At 37.9% G+C, this 19492-nt stretch overlaps 1 protein-coding gene across 1 annotated transcript in view; it reads right to left on the reverse strand.

The window, feature by feature from the left end:
- The window catches only part of NKAIN2 (sodium/potassium transporting ATPase interacting 2), a 261254-nt gene that overhangs the window by 132124 nt on the left and 109638 nt on the right, over positions 1 to 19492 (reverse strand). Inside the window, exon 2 of the mRNA XM_053461246.1 lies at positions 12687 to 12824. Within this exon, the coding sequence (XP_053317221.1) occupies positions 12687 to 12824 (138 nt within the window). The remainder of the gene's footprint in view (positions 1 to 12686; positions 12825 to 19492) is intronic.

Raw genomic sequence — 19492 nt, forward strand, 5'->3', positions numbered from 1 at the left:
ACACAGAAGTGGTCTGCAGAGAAGGTAGAGAGACATTTAGAGGCCAAGAGAGAAAATGAGAGTAAATCAGAATTGAGAGAGAGCATGAGTTAGGGTAAGTGACAATAAATTTTGTTTCTGAATGGAAAAGGCACTCCAAAAAAGGGCAGGACATGAAATTTGTTGTCTGATAGAAATCGAAACATTTGTCCACATCATTTTTGGTTTATTTGCACAAGTCTGCTTTCCGGTATTGTGTACTGTTCTGGTGACTCCTTATCTCCAGAAAGATATTGACATTGAAAAAGACTACTAAAATGGTGAATAGCTTGAGGGGTAAAAATAATCTGGTAAAATAAATAATAATCATGGATCTCAATTTGTATAGCTTGGAGGATAAATGAGAGAGAGGTGTGATAGAAACATTTAATTACACAAAGTACATGAGCAACGTTTATTTCAAAGTGGGGTAAATGTTAGAACAAGAGGTAATCCTCAGCTGAAGACATAAAGGCTAATACAGTGAGAGAATTTAAACATCCATGGGACAGGCATATAGCATTTCTGAATCTGGTTAAGACTGGTTAAGGTTTGAGTCTTTTCATCAGGAAAAATGGACAGACCGCAGTTGATAAGGGTCAGTTTCAAAACTCTTGTACCAGGAAGCCTTGGCAACTCCCTTGAAGAAGACTGAAAGGCCACCATACCAGAAGTACATCAGGAGGAAATGTTCCTTCTAGACATGACCTTGACATATCATAATAAGCAATACACATAACAACATGATGTAATACGAGTTAATCCCAGCACTCATGCTATCAGGTCTCCCCTTTTCTTTCATGTTTTTAAAGTAAATTGGATGCTAATATTACATGTCATTTTCGAAAAGTCAAGCCCTACATTACATGATAAATAAGGCTGAAATGTACAGTTGCTAAAGACAAATAGGTGGTTATGGCTGCAGTAACAACAAATGATGAATCGTTTCAAGCATGGCTGGATAAAGATAGAAGGAATGTGCTATCAAATAAAAATAATAATAGAACTCAGGTGGGAAAATTTGCAAAGGGATTGAATTCAGCCTTTTCTTTAACAAGATAAGTCAAAAACAGATGGGACCCATGCTCTATTAAGTTATTTTCTTCCATCACTCTGCTACTTTATAAACAAGCCAATCGATTCATTTAAAGGAGGAGCATAAATAACTTAAATATGTTCGATTTTTCTATCATTTATTCTTTCACATTACGATCTTTAATGTTCTATTTGTGGTCGTCAGAAAATCAAAGCAAATCATTTGATGCTAAAATGCATGGTTGAACAAGAATGCCCCCTCTTTTATGGGTGTCACACAGTCATAGCTTTTCTTGTCATGTACTTGAGAATATTTTGGAAAGATTTTTTGAATCTAAATTAAGAATAACTTGATGTTATCTAGTAGTTTACTTTGTTTTTTTCAGTCTATGAGTTATAGAGTATCCTAAAAAGTAGAAGTTTATGACCATTAGTGTCAAAAGTGAAAAATTATCACAAAGCATTGACCTTATATAGGAGAGAACAAGTCTGTATTGTTAAAACAACTCTAGTAGGCACTGTGTCAGGAGCAAGGTTGGGATCCTAAGGCAGTGTCATAGGACCACAAGGGCCAAGCAAACCGAAAGCAGTAACAGCCAGAGTGTAGAACACACGTTGTCGGATAGTCCAGAGGTGAAGGCAGGTGGCACAGATCCACTTAGGTCAAACAAGCCGAGGTCATGGGACAGGAGAAAGACAGGGTAGTCCAAAATCATGCTGAGTAAGCCGGAGTACAAACAAGGTCAAGTGGGGTCAGCTAGTCAGCATACAAGTGTAGGGATAAATTATGTCTGTACCAAGACAGACACCACAGCTTAGAACACGCAAGCACTAAGGTAAGAGAAGGGGCTATATAGGGTCACAGATGGCTAGTTACTTCCTTCCTGTAGAAGGATCAGTGCTGAATCAGGAGGCCTCAATGGAAGTGAAGACAACCCCTCCGCCAGCATGCAGCACGAGAGGTACAGAAGGCTAGGGATGCACCCTACTCTGCGAGCATGTGAGCAGTCATAGTGACCCCCTGGACTGTATACGTTGCTGGACGTGGAACATGAGTTACATGAGACCAGGAATGCTGCCTATTCCGCACGTGGACATTAAAAAAAAAGGAATATCACAAAAGAAATGAGAGAAGAGAAAGTTAAGCATTTACATAGTAGTATCTTGAAGGGAAAAGTAAGAAGAGATATGAACGGTAATCTTTAAGAATGATGGGATGTAAAGAAGGCTTTTATAGGATGAGAGAGGTTAGTATGTGTAAATTAATAATAAAAGGTGTCTGAATAACAAAGGAAGGAAGAGACTTTTCATGTATCCTTAAATAAGAAATGTTTGCCATTGAGCATGGGTGGTCAACTTACTGCAACAACTTACTGCAGAGCACTCGCATGCCTTGGCCACGTTGGAGTCACAGTCTCAAACCCACATGGTGCCAAGTTAGTGTCGGCAAGACGCTTCAGGCTGTGGAAGCAGGTAAGTACAGGTCTTCTTCTGTACCAGTAAATGTTAATGTGTCCTAACATTATTGAGCAATTGTATATTCAATGATATGGGATCTACTGGCATACTTAAAATACTGTAATTAAAATGTATGTAATTTTGGACATTATTATCGCTATTCATAAAGTTCAAGATACCTGTCAAATCTTTCTCCCTCCCTTCTAAAAAAATCACATTAGCCATCGATTTGTTTCCAAAATATTTTGCTCTTTATTTAATTGTATCTCAATCGAGTTCAAAGGGGTTTGTCTAACAAGTGACTTTTTAAAAAGTGTTATCTATTCTCCTGAAAACTCTTTTTTTCTATCTCCAGCTGCCTCTGCTTACTGTCTAGTTAAACTACCCAGGGGCGTACCTAGAGTATTTGGCACCCGGGGCGGATCCTGTAAGTGGCACCCCCCCCTCCAAATGTAAAGACATCTACAAAATTATGTTGGCAAGAATATTTATTGCACCAATTTGTAAACTGTATGTCAACTGTAAACAACAAGAAATCTGAAAAAATAAATTAATAACTTATAAGTAAAATAAATACGTTTAAATAACATTTACTGAACATATAATAGTGCTTTCTTTAATAACCCTCAAAAAAATCAGCGCCCACATTGCCCACATAGACCCTGACCAGCACCCAAATTACACACACATAGGATTTACCATCTTTGCCCCCAAACAGCCCAGCATGAGTCAGCATTGTTCCCAAACAGCCGAGTGTACGCCATCTTTGTCCCATAAACACGCTACCTGTGCCATCTTTGTCCCATAAACAGCCTGCCTGTGCCATTTTTGTCCAATAAACACCCTGCTTATACCATCTTTGCCTTTTTGACAAATCAACTATACACCTATGATTAACACAAACACTTTTACAGTCACTCACTAATTCACTTTCATTCACACAATCATTTATTCCTTTACACAAATTATTTACACATATTCATTGATGCATTCTCACAAATTCATTAAATCTCTCACTCATTCACACAATTCATCCACACATTAATCCATTCATTTTTGCTCTCTCATTCTGACTCTTTATTTCAATATTCTTGCTACCCTCCTTTCTCCCTATCTAACCATTCTCATCCCCTTCTGACTCCCTTCTCCCTATCTACCCCCTATCCCCCCGTCTCACTCCTTTCTCCCTATCTCCCCCTCCTAACTATCTACCCTCTCCCCCCTCTGAAGTTCACTTACCTTTCAGGAGTCCTGCGGTGGGGGTGCAAGGCTCCCAGCTCTGCCACTGTATGGAACAGTATAGAGTGATGGGAGTTATGATGTACTTTAGAGCAAAATGAAAAAGACATTGGAAATGGTACAGCATAACACCCATCACTCTCACACACTTACCAATCCACACATTCCAATCCACAGATTCCACACATACCAATCCACACATTCCACACATACCAATCCACACATTCCACACATACCAATCCACACTTACCAATCCACACATACCAATCCACAGATTCCACACATACCAATCCACAGATTCCACACATACCAATCCACAGATTCCACACATACCAATCCACAGATTTCACACATACCAATCCACACTTACCAATCCACACATACCAATCCACACATATACCAATCCACAGATTCCACACATACCAATCCACACATACAAATCCACAGATTCCACACATACCAATCCACACTTACCAATCCACACTTACCAATCCACACATTCCACACACACACCAATCCACTCTCACTCTCACTGAATGATTTCCTACCTTTCCTCTTTTCTTCTAACAGCAGTCAGCTCCTTTTCTTCCTCTTCGCTCCTCTTCTTCTGTCTTCTTCCGGTTCAGAGGGCACGGACGGCGGTGGGCGCGGTTTCAGTGCTGTGCGCTGGGATCTAACAACAAACCCCGGCTGACAGCAGCAGTTGCCGCGCGGATCGCGAGGGAGCGGTATCGGAGGTCTTTAACAGACCTCCGGCTCTGCTAAAGACCTCCGATACCGCTCCCTTGCGAGCCTTCTCCTCCAGCGGCGGACATTACTGTCCGTCTCTGGAGGGGTGCCGGCAAGTTGGCACCCCCCTGATGAGCGGCACCCGGTGCGGACTGCCCCCCCCGCCCCCCGCTAGGTACGCTACTGAAACTACCTAACTGTAGCTGAGCTCATATCCCACCTAGAAAAGTTTTTTAAGAATGTGAAGGGGTCTTTCTGGAGGATAAATGTGTGTGAACCGTTGAAATATATATCTACATATAGTATGCGTATTTACCAGAAATGTTTTTATTTGCAGAGCTGAGGGTTTTACTTTGTGTTTCACCTAGGTTTTCCCTGCTTCTCATGAATTCTAAGTTCCTTAATCGTCAAGCAAGAAAGCAATGTTTGGTCCCACCCACCCCCTTATCAAAGCTGGACCCTTTTCTGCCTCCTATAAGAAGCTAACCCTGAAAGCTTCCCAAGTCTGTTTATGCATCCCTAACTTTAAAAATGAACAGTATGATTACTTTATAGTAGGAATAAGGACATTGGTAATAAACCACAATAGCACAAATGCACACACAAGCAATACTAATAAAATAGGAGCATTCATTTAGAGAATTAGAGAATTACTTTTCCTAATAGCCATACATTATTAAATAAGCCATAAATGGGCCTTTATGTTCACTTTCAGAAATATACATTATTCTACACACTAATATAAAAATATATGATAGTCAGAAATGTAATTTTGTTAAACTGATGCACAAATATCATTACATTTAAAAATACTATATGTAAAAGATGTGAACCATTCAGTTTAGAAGATCTATGGATAAAACAACACGTCTATAAAAATCCTACATAGCTTTTTCAGTCTATGCGCTATTTTTTTATTCAAATCTACTTCATAGATGTATGTACCTGTAAATAGTAATTAGTCTAAAACAGTGTTGCTCTGTTTTCTTTGCATCAAAAGGTTTGGTAAAACAACAATTTGTTTGTAACATTTTCAAAAACATCTAATCCCATTGGTGTAAATAATGAACAGATATTGTTTCTCTGGTTCCCTTTGTGTCTAGTTGAAAAATGTATTTATTCTCTCTGTTTCCATTAGTTAATTTAAATTTAGTGCAGTCTCTTCAAGCACAAACTTGAAGTTGCATGCATTAACTGAAAGTTTGACCAGATGACACTTTCTTACTAAAAATGTAGCTTGAACACAACTGAGAGTATTTGATAAGGATCAGTGACCTATTATAGAATGTGACATCATAAGTCCTCAGAATTATCATCCTATAGTATTGTTTACAGTAACTGAGGAAGTACTACTGCACCCCCCACCCCGCAAACATAGAATTTGGTAACTTGAATTCTCCCATCTTATTTAATGCAAGGAAACTTGCCAAGACATCCAATTTATGGTTACTTGATTCATGAAACCCATAAAGAGTCTTTCCTTTCAGTCTCCTTGCAACTTATCATCTTGTCACAAACTCTAAACCACCCAACTCTTTTCATTTTATCCATAGCGTGCAATGACTTTATCCTGATTGCACGGCAAGGAAAATCAATTTGGATGAAATTTTTGTTTTTGCCACATTAATTTTCAGGCAACAAATTTCATTTTATTATTCGGGAACAACATACGGGGAGTGTTCCCAAAGGGGGAGGTCACTTTCACCTTCAGCAGCACCATCCAAAAGTTAAGAAATAGAGCCACACTCTGTTTTGCACTGTAGGATCACCAACAGCACTACACCAATGAATACACAAATCAGGCAACATGCTATGGGACTCAACTTCTACAAAAATTGGACCATTTTCTTTTATTGATCCCTCAGAGTAGGGAAGGTGATATGGCAGCAGCAGTAGTAGAAGGCACTGGGAGAAGGTAGACACTGGCACATATCCAGCCCCACCATACAGGACACTGAATTACCCCAAAACTTTGAAAAATATTTATCCCTCAGAGAAAAGGAAGGAAATTGAGCCGCAGAGGCACAGCACGGCACAGGGCAGGCATTGGCAGACAGACTGAAAACCCCCTCTCATAGTAGAAACAAGAACAAGATGCAATTCACCAGAGTACATAACTTCCTACCCCCTTGAGGCACAGTGCAGGGGTCAGAGCAGGACATGACATTCTCATACAATTACACATCCATGCTCACACACACACAAATACACATCCATGTTCACACCCATACATAAATACATACACAAACACATACATCTTACCCCCGCCAACCTCTCACCATTCCTGTAGCTTTCTCTCTGGCTGCAACCATAGTGTGCGAGCAGCCTCAGTTTCACAAGATCTCCCCATACCGATTCAAAATGGTTTAGTAATTGCCCTTCCGACCTGTACTGAATATCTCTTAAGTTCATGAAAGTCTACCAATTAGCTACACTACACATGTTTATGTCTAGAGTTACTCATCTTCTGCCTTGTCTTCTTTTTTGCAACCTTGTATAGCTGTCTATTTATAAAAGTAAAGATGCTGAATGGTAAAATTTTAAGAAGTGCTTCTAAACCAACAAGTGTTCATAAGACTGTAAAAGAAGAATATTTTAAAGGAATTCTCTAAATATTTGGATCAACTGATTACAAATTTCTTTAATTTCCTGCTCTAAATATAAACATGACTGTAAATGTATTGAAATAGGTCTATTAAATTGCTCAATAAGTAAAGTCAATCCTGGAATCTCAATTTTAATGCGCTGTCTATGAGCAGTAGCTGCATCTTTGGAATAACACTGCTTCTACTAATTTTGATTTGAGGTCCAGGTTGGAAGGACCCTTTATAAACCATTTTGAATTGATATGAGGAGACAGGAAAAAGGGGTCGCAGGGGTTGCACTCCTGTAGTCACGCCAGTGCACCCTCAATATTATAAACAAAATTGATCCCCCACAGTAAGGAAGGGCATTGTAGCACAGGGCAGGGTGCAGGCCAGGCCAGACACTGGCAGACAGAAACATCCAGCCACAATACTGATTCACCTGCATATTAGAAAAAATAAGAATTCATTCCCCATGGTGAGTAAGGGCATTGAGTCACAGGGCAGGGTGCAGGCCAGGACCGGCACTGGCAGATAGACACATCCAACCACAAGACCGACCTACCATACTAGAAAAAATAAGAATTGATCACCCAGAGTAAGGAAGGAGATAGCTATGAGTCATTGATATGTACCCTCCTACACACAGTTCCTTCTTACTGCAACAAGTACCAAAACAGCTTGTAATGGCGCCAAAACGACTTGTGATGGCTGCAGCAACATGTGGCAACAAATGGATGAATACTAACTGTTGTAGTTCTATCTGCTTCAGATATAATACAACCTTGCTTTATTGCTGAACATTAATGAATAATCAGGATATTTAATGCTGACACAAATATAAGAGTATCACACCATGCTGCATCACTGCTTAACACTCACTAGCTTACAAAATGGCCACCGTGCTCCCTGACCTGTGAGGCAATACAGAGGCGGAGCCACTAGTTAAAGTGAGAGAGACAATGAGATGCCGTATCCTACATTCCAGGTATAACACTAACTAAATTGCGTCACTTTTGCAAATAGTTTTTTGCAGTTCCGTCAGGGATCCCCTACGTTATTGGAGATTTGTATGAACACACAAAATAATTTTTTCGTTAAAAAACAAGTTCGTACAAATCTGAATGCACAGGTCTACGTGTTTTTTTTCTTGTATATGCATTTCACACCAGTGGCAACTAATGCAATCTTTATGTTGATTGGACTACCTCATTAATTATTATAACTGATATTATCATTATTACAACATCACTTTTGAAATTTTATACCAGAATCACCTTTTCTATACTTCTATACTCTTTTATATACAAAAGCATGCAGTATTACACTTCATTTTTTTTAAAATGAAGTGTTTTCTTTTCATCACAGAGATCAAAGAGAATCATACAGTAAAGTAATCGTTCTAGCAGAGATACTGCCAGTTGTTACCAGCAATATTGGCTTTGAAATGCACTTACAATGTCAAAAATAACATCAGGCATGCACAAAATAAACATTATGATACATGGCTCCAGCACCACGCTATCCCCATGTACTAATGCCACATTGTCATTCCACACCACCACCCAAGTAGGCTAGGCAGATGCATATAGCTCACAGTGTCCTGACTGAAGGTTTACCAGCTGGACGCTACTCGCTGAACCCTGAAGCTAAGTTTCTTAAATTTTTTACATTATTTAATAAATAATAATAGTTTAATTACTAATGCGGCTTTTTCATTTAGATATATATCTTAAATCATTATTTAAATTTCAGAAAAAAGCTGTCAGTCATTGTTGAGGGTTTTTTTTCCCTAAAAGAATTAAGATGTTTCAGCAGTCTGCTGTATCAGGCAGTACATTTTCCGGATGGGTAATCAACTCATCAAGCTTGTATTATGATTGAACACTAATCTCTTTTTGATCTTTAGATGGAGAGAAAATGATTGCTGAGCTACTGTTGGCTTCAAAGCAAAAGCATCCTTAAGTGGCCTGCTAGTTGGATTGTTCAGTAGGGAAACCAAAGATGATTAGTTGTGTCTGCGGGAAGGTGGCTTAACAGTAGGGAGATAATAGCTTCCTCTGCAATGTCCTCTGAAACACAGCACAAACAATGCCCAGTTTTTGCTGAGCTGTAAACATGCCCACTACACAGGCAAACATATTTTCTTGGTATTAAAACCTTCATACCTTGACCATTATAATGGAAAATTGAACTCAACCCAACAACTGGATTACTGCCATTCAAAATGTCAGACAAAGTCTGCAAGGGGATTATGCTTTGGCAAGCAGTGCTAATTCACACGATAAATGCCAACCATAAATAATAAAAGCACTTCTGTGTCTATGACATTTGTTTTGTATACCCCTAAGTACGTACTTATTTAATAATTACCTTATAATTATTATCTCCCAGTCAAAACCCCCCACATTATCATCACTGAATAACATTACAGAGGACTTAACGGAAAGGATAATTAAAGTAATCTATGTCACATATTATCTTTACATTGAAATATAATTATCTAGAACACTTAAATGTGAAACTGTGAGATAAATTATAAAAATAATATGTTGCATACTCTCAAAAACATGCAATACAATTGAATAAGTTTGCCGGGAGCTTGGGACACTGTCAACCCGAAAGACAAGAAATGCAGCAGGTTTAAGGCTGCAAGTACTGATCAAACAACTACTGAAAATACCTACTGTGTTATGCTCCTTTGTCATTTTGTCTTAGAATAAATGTTGTGCACTTGAAACACATAGTCATTCCTTAAAAGTGATAAAACACATATGTAAATATACATTACAGGGCAAATCCATCACTGTGTTACTCCATGAACTAGAGAATGAGTCGGCAAGATGCACCAAGATGCACAGTTTATGAAACGGTCTTGGGCTTTTTTCTATACAAGGTATTCCTGAAAATGCCAGATCTAAAGGCATTCCCGCAGAGACGGATACAAAAGCTTTCTACTAAATATAACTAGTACAACGACTGTGCCTCAAGCGAACAAACAGCTGTGCAATCTTCAAACATTCCTCATCTAAAACTAGAGCAAGACTATGCACTGAACATGCAAATCTTACTGAAAGGTTCAAAAAGCAGGTGCCAACAAAGACAGCTTGTGGTTTCAGTGACACAAAAACATCCATATAATAGTCTATCGATAAATCAGTTGTCTTCTATGCATAGCAGCTTTTAAAAGAAATTCACAGATGTGAATCTCTTTTACTTACAAGTTAAGGGGACGGCCATAGATACAAAGTTTGCGCTGAGCTATGCTAACCTGTATTGGTTGATTGGAAAAATACATATATTTGGAATAACAAGCCGCTCGGCACAAACTGGGTACTATGGCATGGCTATATAGACGATATTTGGATTATTTGAGATTTGAGATTCAAAAACATTTAATAATTTCACTGCATATATAAACCATAATAATACAATTTCGTTTTTAATTCAGCATTAGATAACTACAGTATTACTTTTTTAAATCCGACTTTATTTATTACATGGGTAAATATATTTGTTCAAAAACTTTTCTTCAAACCCACGGACAAGGACGGGTTCATCAGCATACCTGGGAACATCTGGGCTCCGGCTACCCGGAGCCTTCCCCGTTTAAAGGAAAAATGGGCAGCGAGCGGGACGTGTCAAGACCCCGCGACCCGGAGGATTCGGGTCTTGACCCAGAGAACCGGAGAAGCAGTGCTCACCCGGCAATCTCCGGGTCAAACCCGGAGAGTTCCCAGCTATGTTCATCAGACACAAATTGCAATCATCCATGATGGCATGATTACTGGTATCATGCAAAACTGTTCTGAGATAGATAAATACAAAGAACATGCATTCAGGATGAATTTTTTAATAAAATATTACCTTCAGTTATATATAAGCTAGAAAACTAAAAAAGCATTTAGCCCCTAGTATGGTAATAAAGAAACAAAATGGCAAAGAAACAAAAGATTATGGTTTCTTAAAATGTTTTCAATTGTAAAATGTCTAAAAAGATAGTGAATTTCTCTAGTCACAGGTAAATTGCTTAAAATTAAATAAAAAGTTACGTGTGATACAAACAATGTCATTTATGGGCAAATTCTGTTCCCTGCCCATTCGTTTCGGCCAAAAGTTCATGGACATGTTTTATTCGGTACAAAATTAATTGCCCTGTGCCCACATTCACTCCCGCTCACTCAAATTGTCACTCACACTCTCTTCTTGTTCACTCTTTCTCACGCTTTCTAAATGTTTCCCTAACTTCTCTGCCAACTGCTTCAGCATCTTCTTCTGCATCTTTTATCTTCTCCCTTCTCTTCAATCTTCTTTCTTCGTCCGCATCTCCGCAGACTTAACCCATCAACTTCCACCAAAATGGCGGTGCTCCAATCGGGGAAGAGAACGTCACTGCAAGCGCCACCAAATCCCCCTCAGGTGAACTGAGAGCAACATGGTGGTGCTTGCGGTGACATCATCTCCCCGATCCTCCACCACAAGCAACACCATATTGCCCTCAGCTGGCGCTTTCGTTGACATCTTCTTTACCGCTTGGAGGATCGGGGAGGACATCACCGCAGCACCTCTATTTTGGAGGAAGTTGCCGAGTTATGTCCATGGAGATGCGGATGAAGAAAGGAGATACCAGATAAAGGACTGAAGATTGAAGATAGAATAGAGAGGATGAATAAGAAGGTGCGGAAGTGTTTGGCAGAAGTGGACGGCAGAGAAGGTAGGGAAACATTTAGAAAGCGTGAGAGAGTGGGTGAACGAGAATGATAGTGTGAATGAGAGTGTGAGTGAATGTGGACCCACAGATTTTGGACAAAATTCAGCGATTTTTGTTTCATTTTCGTCCATGGGGATCTGGCCTAGTTTTTATGGCTTTGTAAGAATTTGAAGTATTTATCAAAATTCGTTAAGATTGAATCATAGGATTTTATATGTGAGAGAAACGAAATGCGAAAGACTCACGAGACAGGAATTTGGTCAGAAATTTTATTATGATACCATGGAAATGAATCATCTTGGACCAGGAATTACGCCCTAGATTAATTATACCTGGGAGGGTATAGGACGATGAAAAGTGAGGGAGAGTGATATATAGGAATTATGCCATATCTTGTATGATTCATTTTTTAAATTTAGCCATGGAGGAAGTCAGTATACCAGACAAAAAGCATAGGGCATTGGCTAATGGTTTTACTTATATACTGATTCTGTATGTGGAGTTCTGGTTTCTGACTCGACACCTTAATAAAAGATCTGAGAGCCTCACGGACCAAGAAGCAGAGATACATTGATACTCACTGTGATAGTGCCAGTGGACTGGTAACCTGCACGTTTTAACGCATTGTTGGCACTTGAGCTGGTGCAATAAAATTTGTGAGTGCATTTCAAATAAATATTATATTGCTACTTTTACATTATACAATGAGTCATTGCAGAATGCATTCTTAAGGAGAGTATTTTTGTGTTTCTTTATAAATCTGGTTTATATTATATTGTGTCTATCTTCAGTTGAACTAAGTTATGGGGCTGAGATACCTTAACACTAACAGTGATGAGAATCATTGAGCTACGACAGAGATCAAAGAAGGAACAGAACAGCATTTTATTAGCAAACATTTGAATACTTACCCCTGTAATGTACCTTGTCCTGCACTGAATAGTTCCAAATAATCCAAGAATGACAATAATGATGTGAACAAAATTGGCCAAGATTGGAGCCCACTGGTAGCCAAGGAAATCAAATATCTGTCTCTCCAGAATACAAGCCTACAACAAAAGGGAAAGGAAAAATAATTTTATGAAATAAAGGAACCATTGATGTGAGATGATCAAATTTAATCAGCAAATATCCTTGGATGTCAATATACAATTTCATATATAGGATGACTTTCAATGTGTTGTGGATATTTTTTGGTTCCTAGTATGCATTATGCTGGCAGACATGACCACTTATATTTTTCAAACATCTGTCCGTCACTCTGAGAGTTACATTAGAATATGATAGTATTTTACAATCTTTCAAATTATACAGTTCCCTGCACAATATTCCTTACAGCTTTATTAGCTGATATAGTAAGCACATAGGACATCTAAGTAGAACATTATATTTGGCATTATTTCAAAATTAGATTAACACATAATCAAATGCACCAATTATTTATTTTACATCATATTTATAATAGCCTTTTGATTATAGTTGTCCAAGTGGAAAAATTTACTTTTCTTAAAGGATCAAAAGGTGAACTTATTCAGTAAACAAATTATACAGAGTTGCAGTTGTTTGTTGTCACATCTCAGAGGTAAAATAGAACTCTTTAGATAAACATATCAGATGGAAATGAAGCATTACAAAAAGTGCCCACAATATTTTGTCTCAATGGCTTACTTCATATAACAATAAATTGTGTTTAGTAAATATATATATATATATATATATATATATATATATATACACATACACCAAAAATAAGTGGGCACCTGTCCCAGTTTATGTGTTTAGGTGTTTCAGCCACATCCATTGCTAACAGGTGTATAACATAATAATTGAATGGATCAAACTGAAGAGCTCCACTGTCAAAGGATGTCACCTTTGCCACAAGTCAGTTGTTCAGATTTCTGTTTTGTTAGATATGCTATGCTATGGGCTGCTGTAAGTGATATTTTTGTGAAGTGGAATCATCTAGGAGTGACAATAGCATAGCCACAAAAAGGCAGACCATGCCCACTCACATAGGGGGCCTCCGAGTGCTAAAATGCATAGTGCTTAAAAACTGCTTGTCCTCTGTAGCATCACTCACCATAGAGTTTCAAACTGCAGCTAAAAACTAAATCAACACAAGCGCTGTGCATCAGGAGCTGTACAAAATGGGTGAGCAGCTGCACACAAGCCAAATATCACTATAGGCAATTACAAGCATCAGCTGGAGTGGTGCAAAGCACACTGACACTGCACACTGGAGCAGTGGCAACATGTTTTTTGGAGTAATGACTCACGCTTCGTTATCGGGAAGTCTGATGGATGAATCTGGGTTTGACAATGCCAGGAAAACGCGTAGCGTATAGTGCATATTGTAAAGCCTGGTGGAGGAAGGATAATTATCTGGCGCTGTTTGTTAGTATTTTTGCTAGGCCCCTCAGTTCCAGTGAAGGGTAATGTTCATGTTACATACAAAGAAATTTTAGACAATTGTATGCTTCCAACTTTGTGGCATCAGTTTTGAAAAAGCAGTTTCCTATTCCAGCATTACAATACCCCTGTGCACAAAGCAATTCCATATAAGACATTGTTTGATGAGTTTGGTGTGGAAGAACTTGCGCCTAACCTGGCATTGCCTGACCTCACAAATGCTCTTTTGGTACACAAACACGGTCCAAAATCTTGTGGAAAGCCTTCCCAGAAGATTAGAGGGTGTTATAGCTGCAAAGAGGTGGTTTTTGATATTCAAAACATATATATGACTTGTGTATTCTGATTTGTACGAATTGCAAATTTACAGTGAGTTTATGTGAGGGCAAATAGAAGATAAAGAAGAAGATGCGAAAGTGCTCGGTAAAATCAGAATTAAACTGTTCAGAACTGTTCAACTGATTTTTTTTGAGTTATAAAGTATAAAATTTCAGGTGCACAGGCCTGCAGAACTACCTTTTGTTAAAATAATTTTAAAATTTAGCAGTTTTCATAATTCCATATAAGTACAGTTTTTCAAGTGCTGTTTTAAAAGCTTCAAAGAAGCCTTTAGTCTATGATAAAAACTGTTGGTAAACACAATGTTCCGGTAATTGAGGTCAATTGCTGAGCTCAGACTAAATAGACAATCACCTCACAATTAGCACCAGCAATTAACAGCTAAAACCATTCTATTAATGTGGGGAAAATAAGCAGCCTTATATGCTCTCATAATCTTTTTCAAGCTCACACTTTACACTGTTTTGAAGGGAATGAAGACCTATAGAGACAGATAAGACTATGTCCCTAGGCCAGTCTTTTCCATTGACATGTTTTCTGCATTAGTTTTGCAAAATGCAAACAAAAATACAGGTTCCTTTGTCTGTTGGGTAAAGTCTTTTCTCCTCCTGTAAGATACTGCCACCACTTGATTAGGTCAACCAACATTTTTAGGACATACCTAAAAACAAATCTGCACAAAAATAACAAAAGTACAAGATTTCCAATGAAGAGATGTGCAGACAAAGACACAAACGTTGCGCTATTGCACACTTAAAAAAGAAAAGTCGTTTTTGTAATAACCCAACTCAATACAGATTACATCTTATTAAACACACAATATATATAGTATGTGGATATTGTTCTGCTCATGTTGAGAAAGAGGACGTGCTGCTACTTACTACAATTCTGCACAATTATTAGTCTAATTCTAGGAATGCTCTAATGCGCTGCAGACTGCTACTGAACTAATTATGACTAAAAAAGCATAACAATGATCTAATGAGATGCACATTTTATGTAAATTTCGATTTTGCTAATCTATCCCATTTTATCCAGAATCCATTGTATATATTAGCTATATGTATGCAGTATACATGAATTTTGTATCAACTAAATACTTTATCATAGTATACATACATCATATGTTCACTCTATCAGCTTAAACATTTCCACATATAATACATATTTGTCTTCTGCTTATTTAAGTGTGATAAAGCAAGATGTTATCTTAATCATGTTATACTCAGTCAACATAAATGTGTACATTAGACTATCAGAGACCCTGCTAATGGCTCATTTTACTTGCAAGCTGCAGCAGGTCGATGTCCAGGACATTAGCAGACTGATTGTTAGATTGCTCAATGACTACTTCATCATTGATAGTCTTTAGGAGGACGATTAAACCTCAGTCCCCATTCTTCTTTTCTTTAGCCCTTGGGCGTTTGTCATATCCCTCTCCGCCATTTCTGCCATATTACCAATATTTTGCATCCCTGGAACTATTTAATGTTTTTGCTATATATCATGCTTACTGTTGCTTCTTTGTATTTTGCACGAGTGTCTCAGGTGTACCGTTTCTATTTTACACTGTACACATACTGTGTATAGTAACATAGTAACATAGTTCATAAGGTTGAAAAAAGACCAAAGTCCATCAAGTTCAACCTATATACATATTGTGTCCCTACTGTGTTGATCCAGAGGAAGGCACACTATATACTTAGTTAAACTGGTGATGTTAGTGTTCTACACTGCCTCATGGTTGGCCTTGTATGTAATGTACATGATGTCCTTGACCCCTATATCAGGTACCTTTTTGAGACTTGGTACCAACCCCTAGGCTTGACTCTCCTGGTCCTCTCCTCAGACATTGGACTTGCAATATCCCTTTTCACGTAACCTTACCCCACCCAGGTATCATGTCTGTTGCAATATCACGTTTTTTTGCTCCCATGGGGCTGTTTAACATGTTGTGTCATGCTTACTGCTGCTGCTTTGTATTATGCATGACTGATTGCCTTAGATGTACTGTTTTTATTACTGATTATACATAAATGCTAGTCTTGTATATAGCTGGTTAAGCTGACAATGTTTGTGCTCTCCTCTGTGTCACAGTCTGTCATGTTTATAATATGTATGTCTTTGAATGAACTCAATCAAGACTACTGCAGATAAGCAAATTGTTAGCTCAAACAAAAAATGTGCAGTTTAGCAAATAAGATGCACCAGATTATTGTACATGTTTCTGTGTGGCAGATGGCAAAATATGTAAAACAATTTATGGTGTTAAGTGACTTCCTTTTTTCACAATCTAAGATTTGGAAAACTGTAACAGCCATTTACTTAACTTTTGACATACAATCTGTGCATGTGGAGGGTGTTTTATAATATAGAATCAGACTAGCATAGTCTAGCTTTCTAGATGTGGTGGTAAAATCCTAACATTGGGCTTGTAGCCTAACACCAATGGCTGAAGCATTGCCGTAGTTCCAGATCTAGCTTGAATACATGAAAACGCACAGTCGGTAGACAACTACAAAGTAACAATAGCTAAATTGAAATGTGAAATATTTAATTTTTCAATTTTATCTAACTACTAACTGGATAAAAACAGAGAATGGCTTATGAGAAAGGCAACAACAGAGCATGTCACAGAAATCAGCAGGAAAATGATATGTTGGATGGAGACCATTTCTCAAACAGTGGGAAACCACATAGATAGATGTTCCAATTATAGCCAAGTAACAATAATTAACTTAAATAGCATATGAAGTATGAAATGTGCTCCTTGGGATATTATAACTCAAGAAAACTACATTTGTAATGTTGATTCCAACCACTAATTGCTCTGCTGGTGTGATGACACCTCTTTTGTGCATTCAATGACATTTATTATCAACACACAAAAAATGAAAGTGCCTCTAAACGTTGCACAGAAAGGAATCCGAACATTGCTCCAATTGTGAAATAAAGCTTATGGCTTTAGCTGTTTAGTTTTCTGTAAATGTGGCATGGTTATCCAATTTTGCGTATCAGTAACACATTGTAAGACCTTTTTGTTTAAATTACACGTAGGTTTTAATTTGTGTTTAATATATCATTTGTGGCAGTTTCTAAGAACTGCTTGTTGTTAGTTCAACAAGTGGTGCAATCCAGACAGAAACCAATGGACTATTTCCAATGTCCAATTATTCTTAAATAACACTAAAAATACTTTGTTTTGATGACATCTGTTTTGCTTGAACGAGGGTTAATGATAATAACCACTATTATATTGCTAAATACCTTACACTATAGAAATAACAACATGCTGTGACACTTACTTGGAAAATAAAGCCATCATTTTGATTATGTATTCATTTTTTTATTTCTAGACTTTGCAATAGTCCAATTACTAATGATTACCTGCTCTTAACTTGTATAACTATCCTGGAGCCTTTCTTTCATTAACTTTGCACTAGTACATTTGACTCTGTATAATAATGACTTTTTTCCAATTAATATAACCTGTGAACGAGCTCAGAAATCTACAAAGTGTCCTGTCATGTTGAATTTAAACAGTCATCTGTCAAAACATTTTAATATATTTTTCTTCCTTCATTGCCTGAAGGTATGTTTAAGATTCGACTCGTCTGCTGCACGGAGAATGGCTAAAGCATTTTTTGTGCCCAGTGAAACGGTAATAGGCGATAATGTAATGGCTCTCATATTTCAGCGAATTTAAAATGCGAGAGACTCGTGTTTATGTCTAAATGATGAAGCCTGTGAAAAGAGCTAAGGGAATTTCTTAAATCTCAACATCAAAGTCTTACAAATATATTTTTTGCAGTTTACTGATGTTTGTATCATTTTACATTTTTCTGTCCCATACAATTATGTAGAAATGTAAAATGGATAGTTTATTTAAAAGAAAAAAGTTCAAGCAAGTAATCAAAAGTCCAGGTTGCAAATTCACTAAACCCAACTTACATGAGCACATTCAAAGAAGGTTAGTTACAAGTACCTAATGTCCTCCCCCAAATCTAAATTAATAAAAAAAATGGGTGTACCCAGGACCACCTACTAACCAGGGGAGGGGCCAGTGACAGCGCCCTTTCTCCCCTACCCTGCGCATGGTAACATTAAGGGGTGATTAAATAAAACTGGGGGTATATGCCCTTTGAAAAACCCTAAGGGAGGCCTGTGCCATGAGGATGGGACCCAAAGGGTGTAAAGAAAAAAGGCTCACTTACATTTTTTGGACCCCTTCCAACAGTTGTCAACAAAGCTTTTGATCCTCAATATCTGTGCCATGGAAAAGGGGCTGTGCAAAAATACAAAATAATCTATCTCCTCCTGATGGCATTATCTTCTAAAATGGGCACTGGCTGCACAAGACCGTTCTTGAATACTAATACGCGTCTTTCAGTGTTTGAAGCACTTATTGCATTCCATAGACTTCCATGGGCTACACAGAATTAAATAGGCTCAATTGGGCAAAAATGGACTGTTTTTATTTTGCGTCTAGGTTTTTATTTTTGGATGGCTTCTTTCCATTGACATACTATTAAGGATGGGCAGTTTTGTTAACCATCACTGTAAGGGCAATCAACTCTCTCGGTGAATAAACCCAAATGTCACTTGTGCCATGATGTATTATTTTTAGAATATTACTTGCAGTTCTACATATATCCACCAGGTTGTCCAGCGTATTTGCACTGACCACATCTGGATTCTTTTTATGCCCAGTATAAAATAGTCCTGCAAAAGTGCTATTCAAAAGGAGGAGAATCGGGTGGCACAGAAAGGAGAGATTGACATGTTTGATATAATTCAAGTAAATCAGAAGATAAGCAAAACAAAACACAATAATTAAGCTCTGGACAATGGTTTTCATGTTTTTCTTGAGCTATTTGTGTATAGTGCTTTGATGTTTTCTCATGAATCAATCACCTTTGGCAGAAGCAGGAACTGAAAAATAAGACCATGCACCTTACCATGTTTTAAA

This window comes from Spea bombifrons, chromosome 3, assembly GCF_027358695.1.
Source record: "Spea bombifrons isolate aSpeBom1 chromosome 3, aSpeBom1.2.pri, whole genome shotgun sequence".
Classification (NCBI taxonomy): Eukaryota; Metazoa; Chordata; class Amphibia; order Anura; family Pelobatidae; genus Spea; species Spea bombifrons.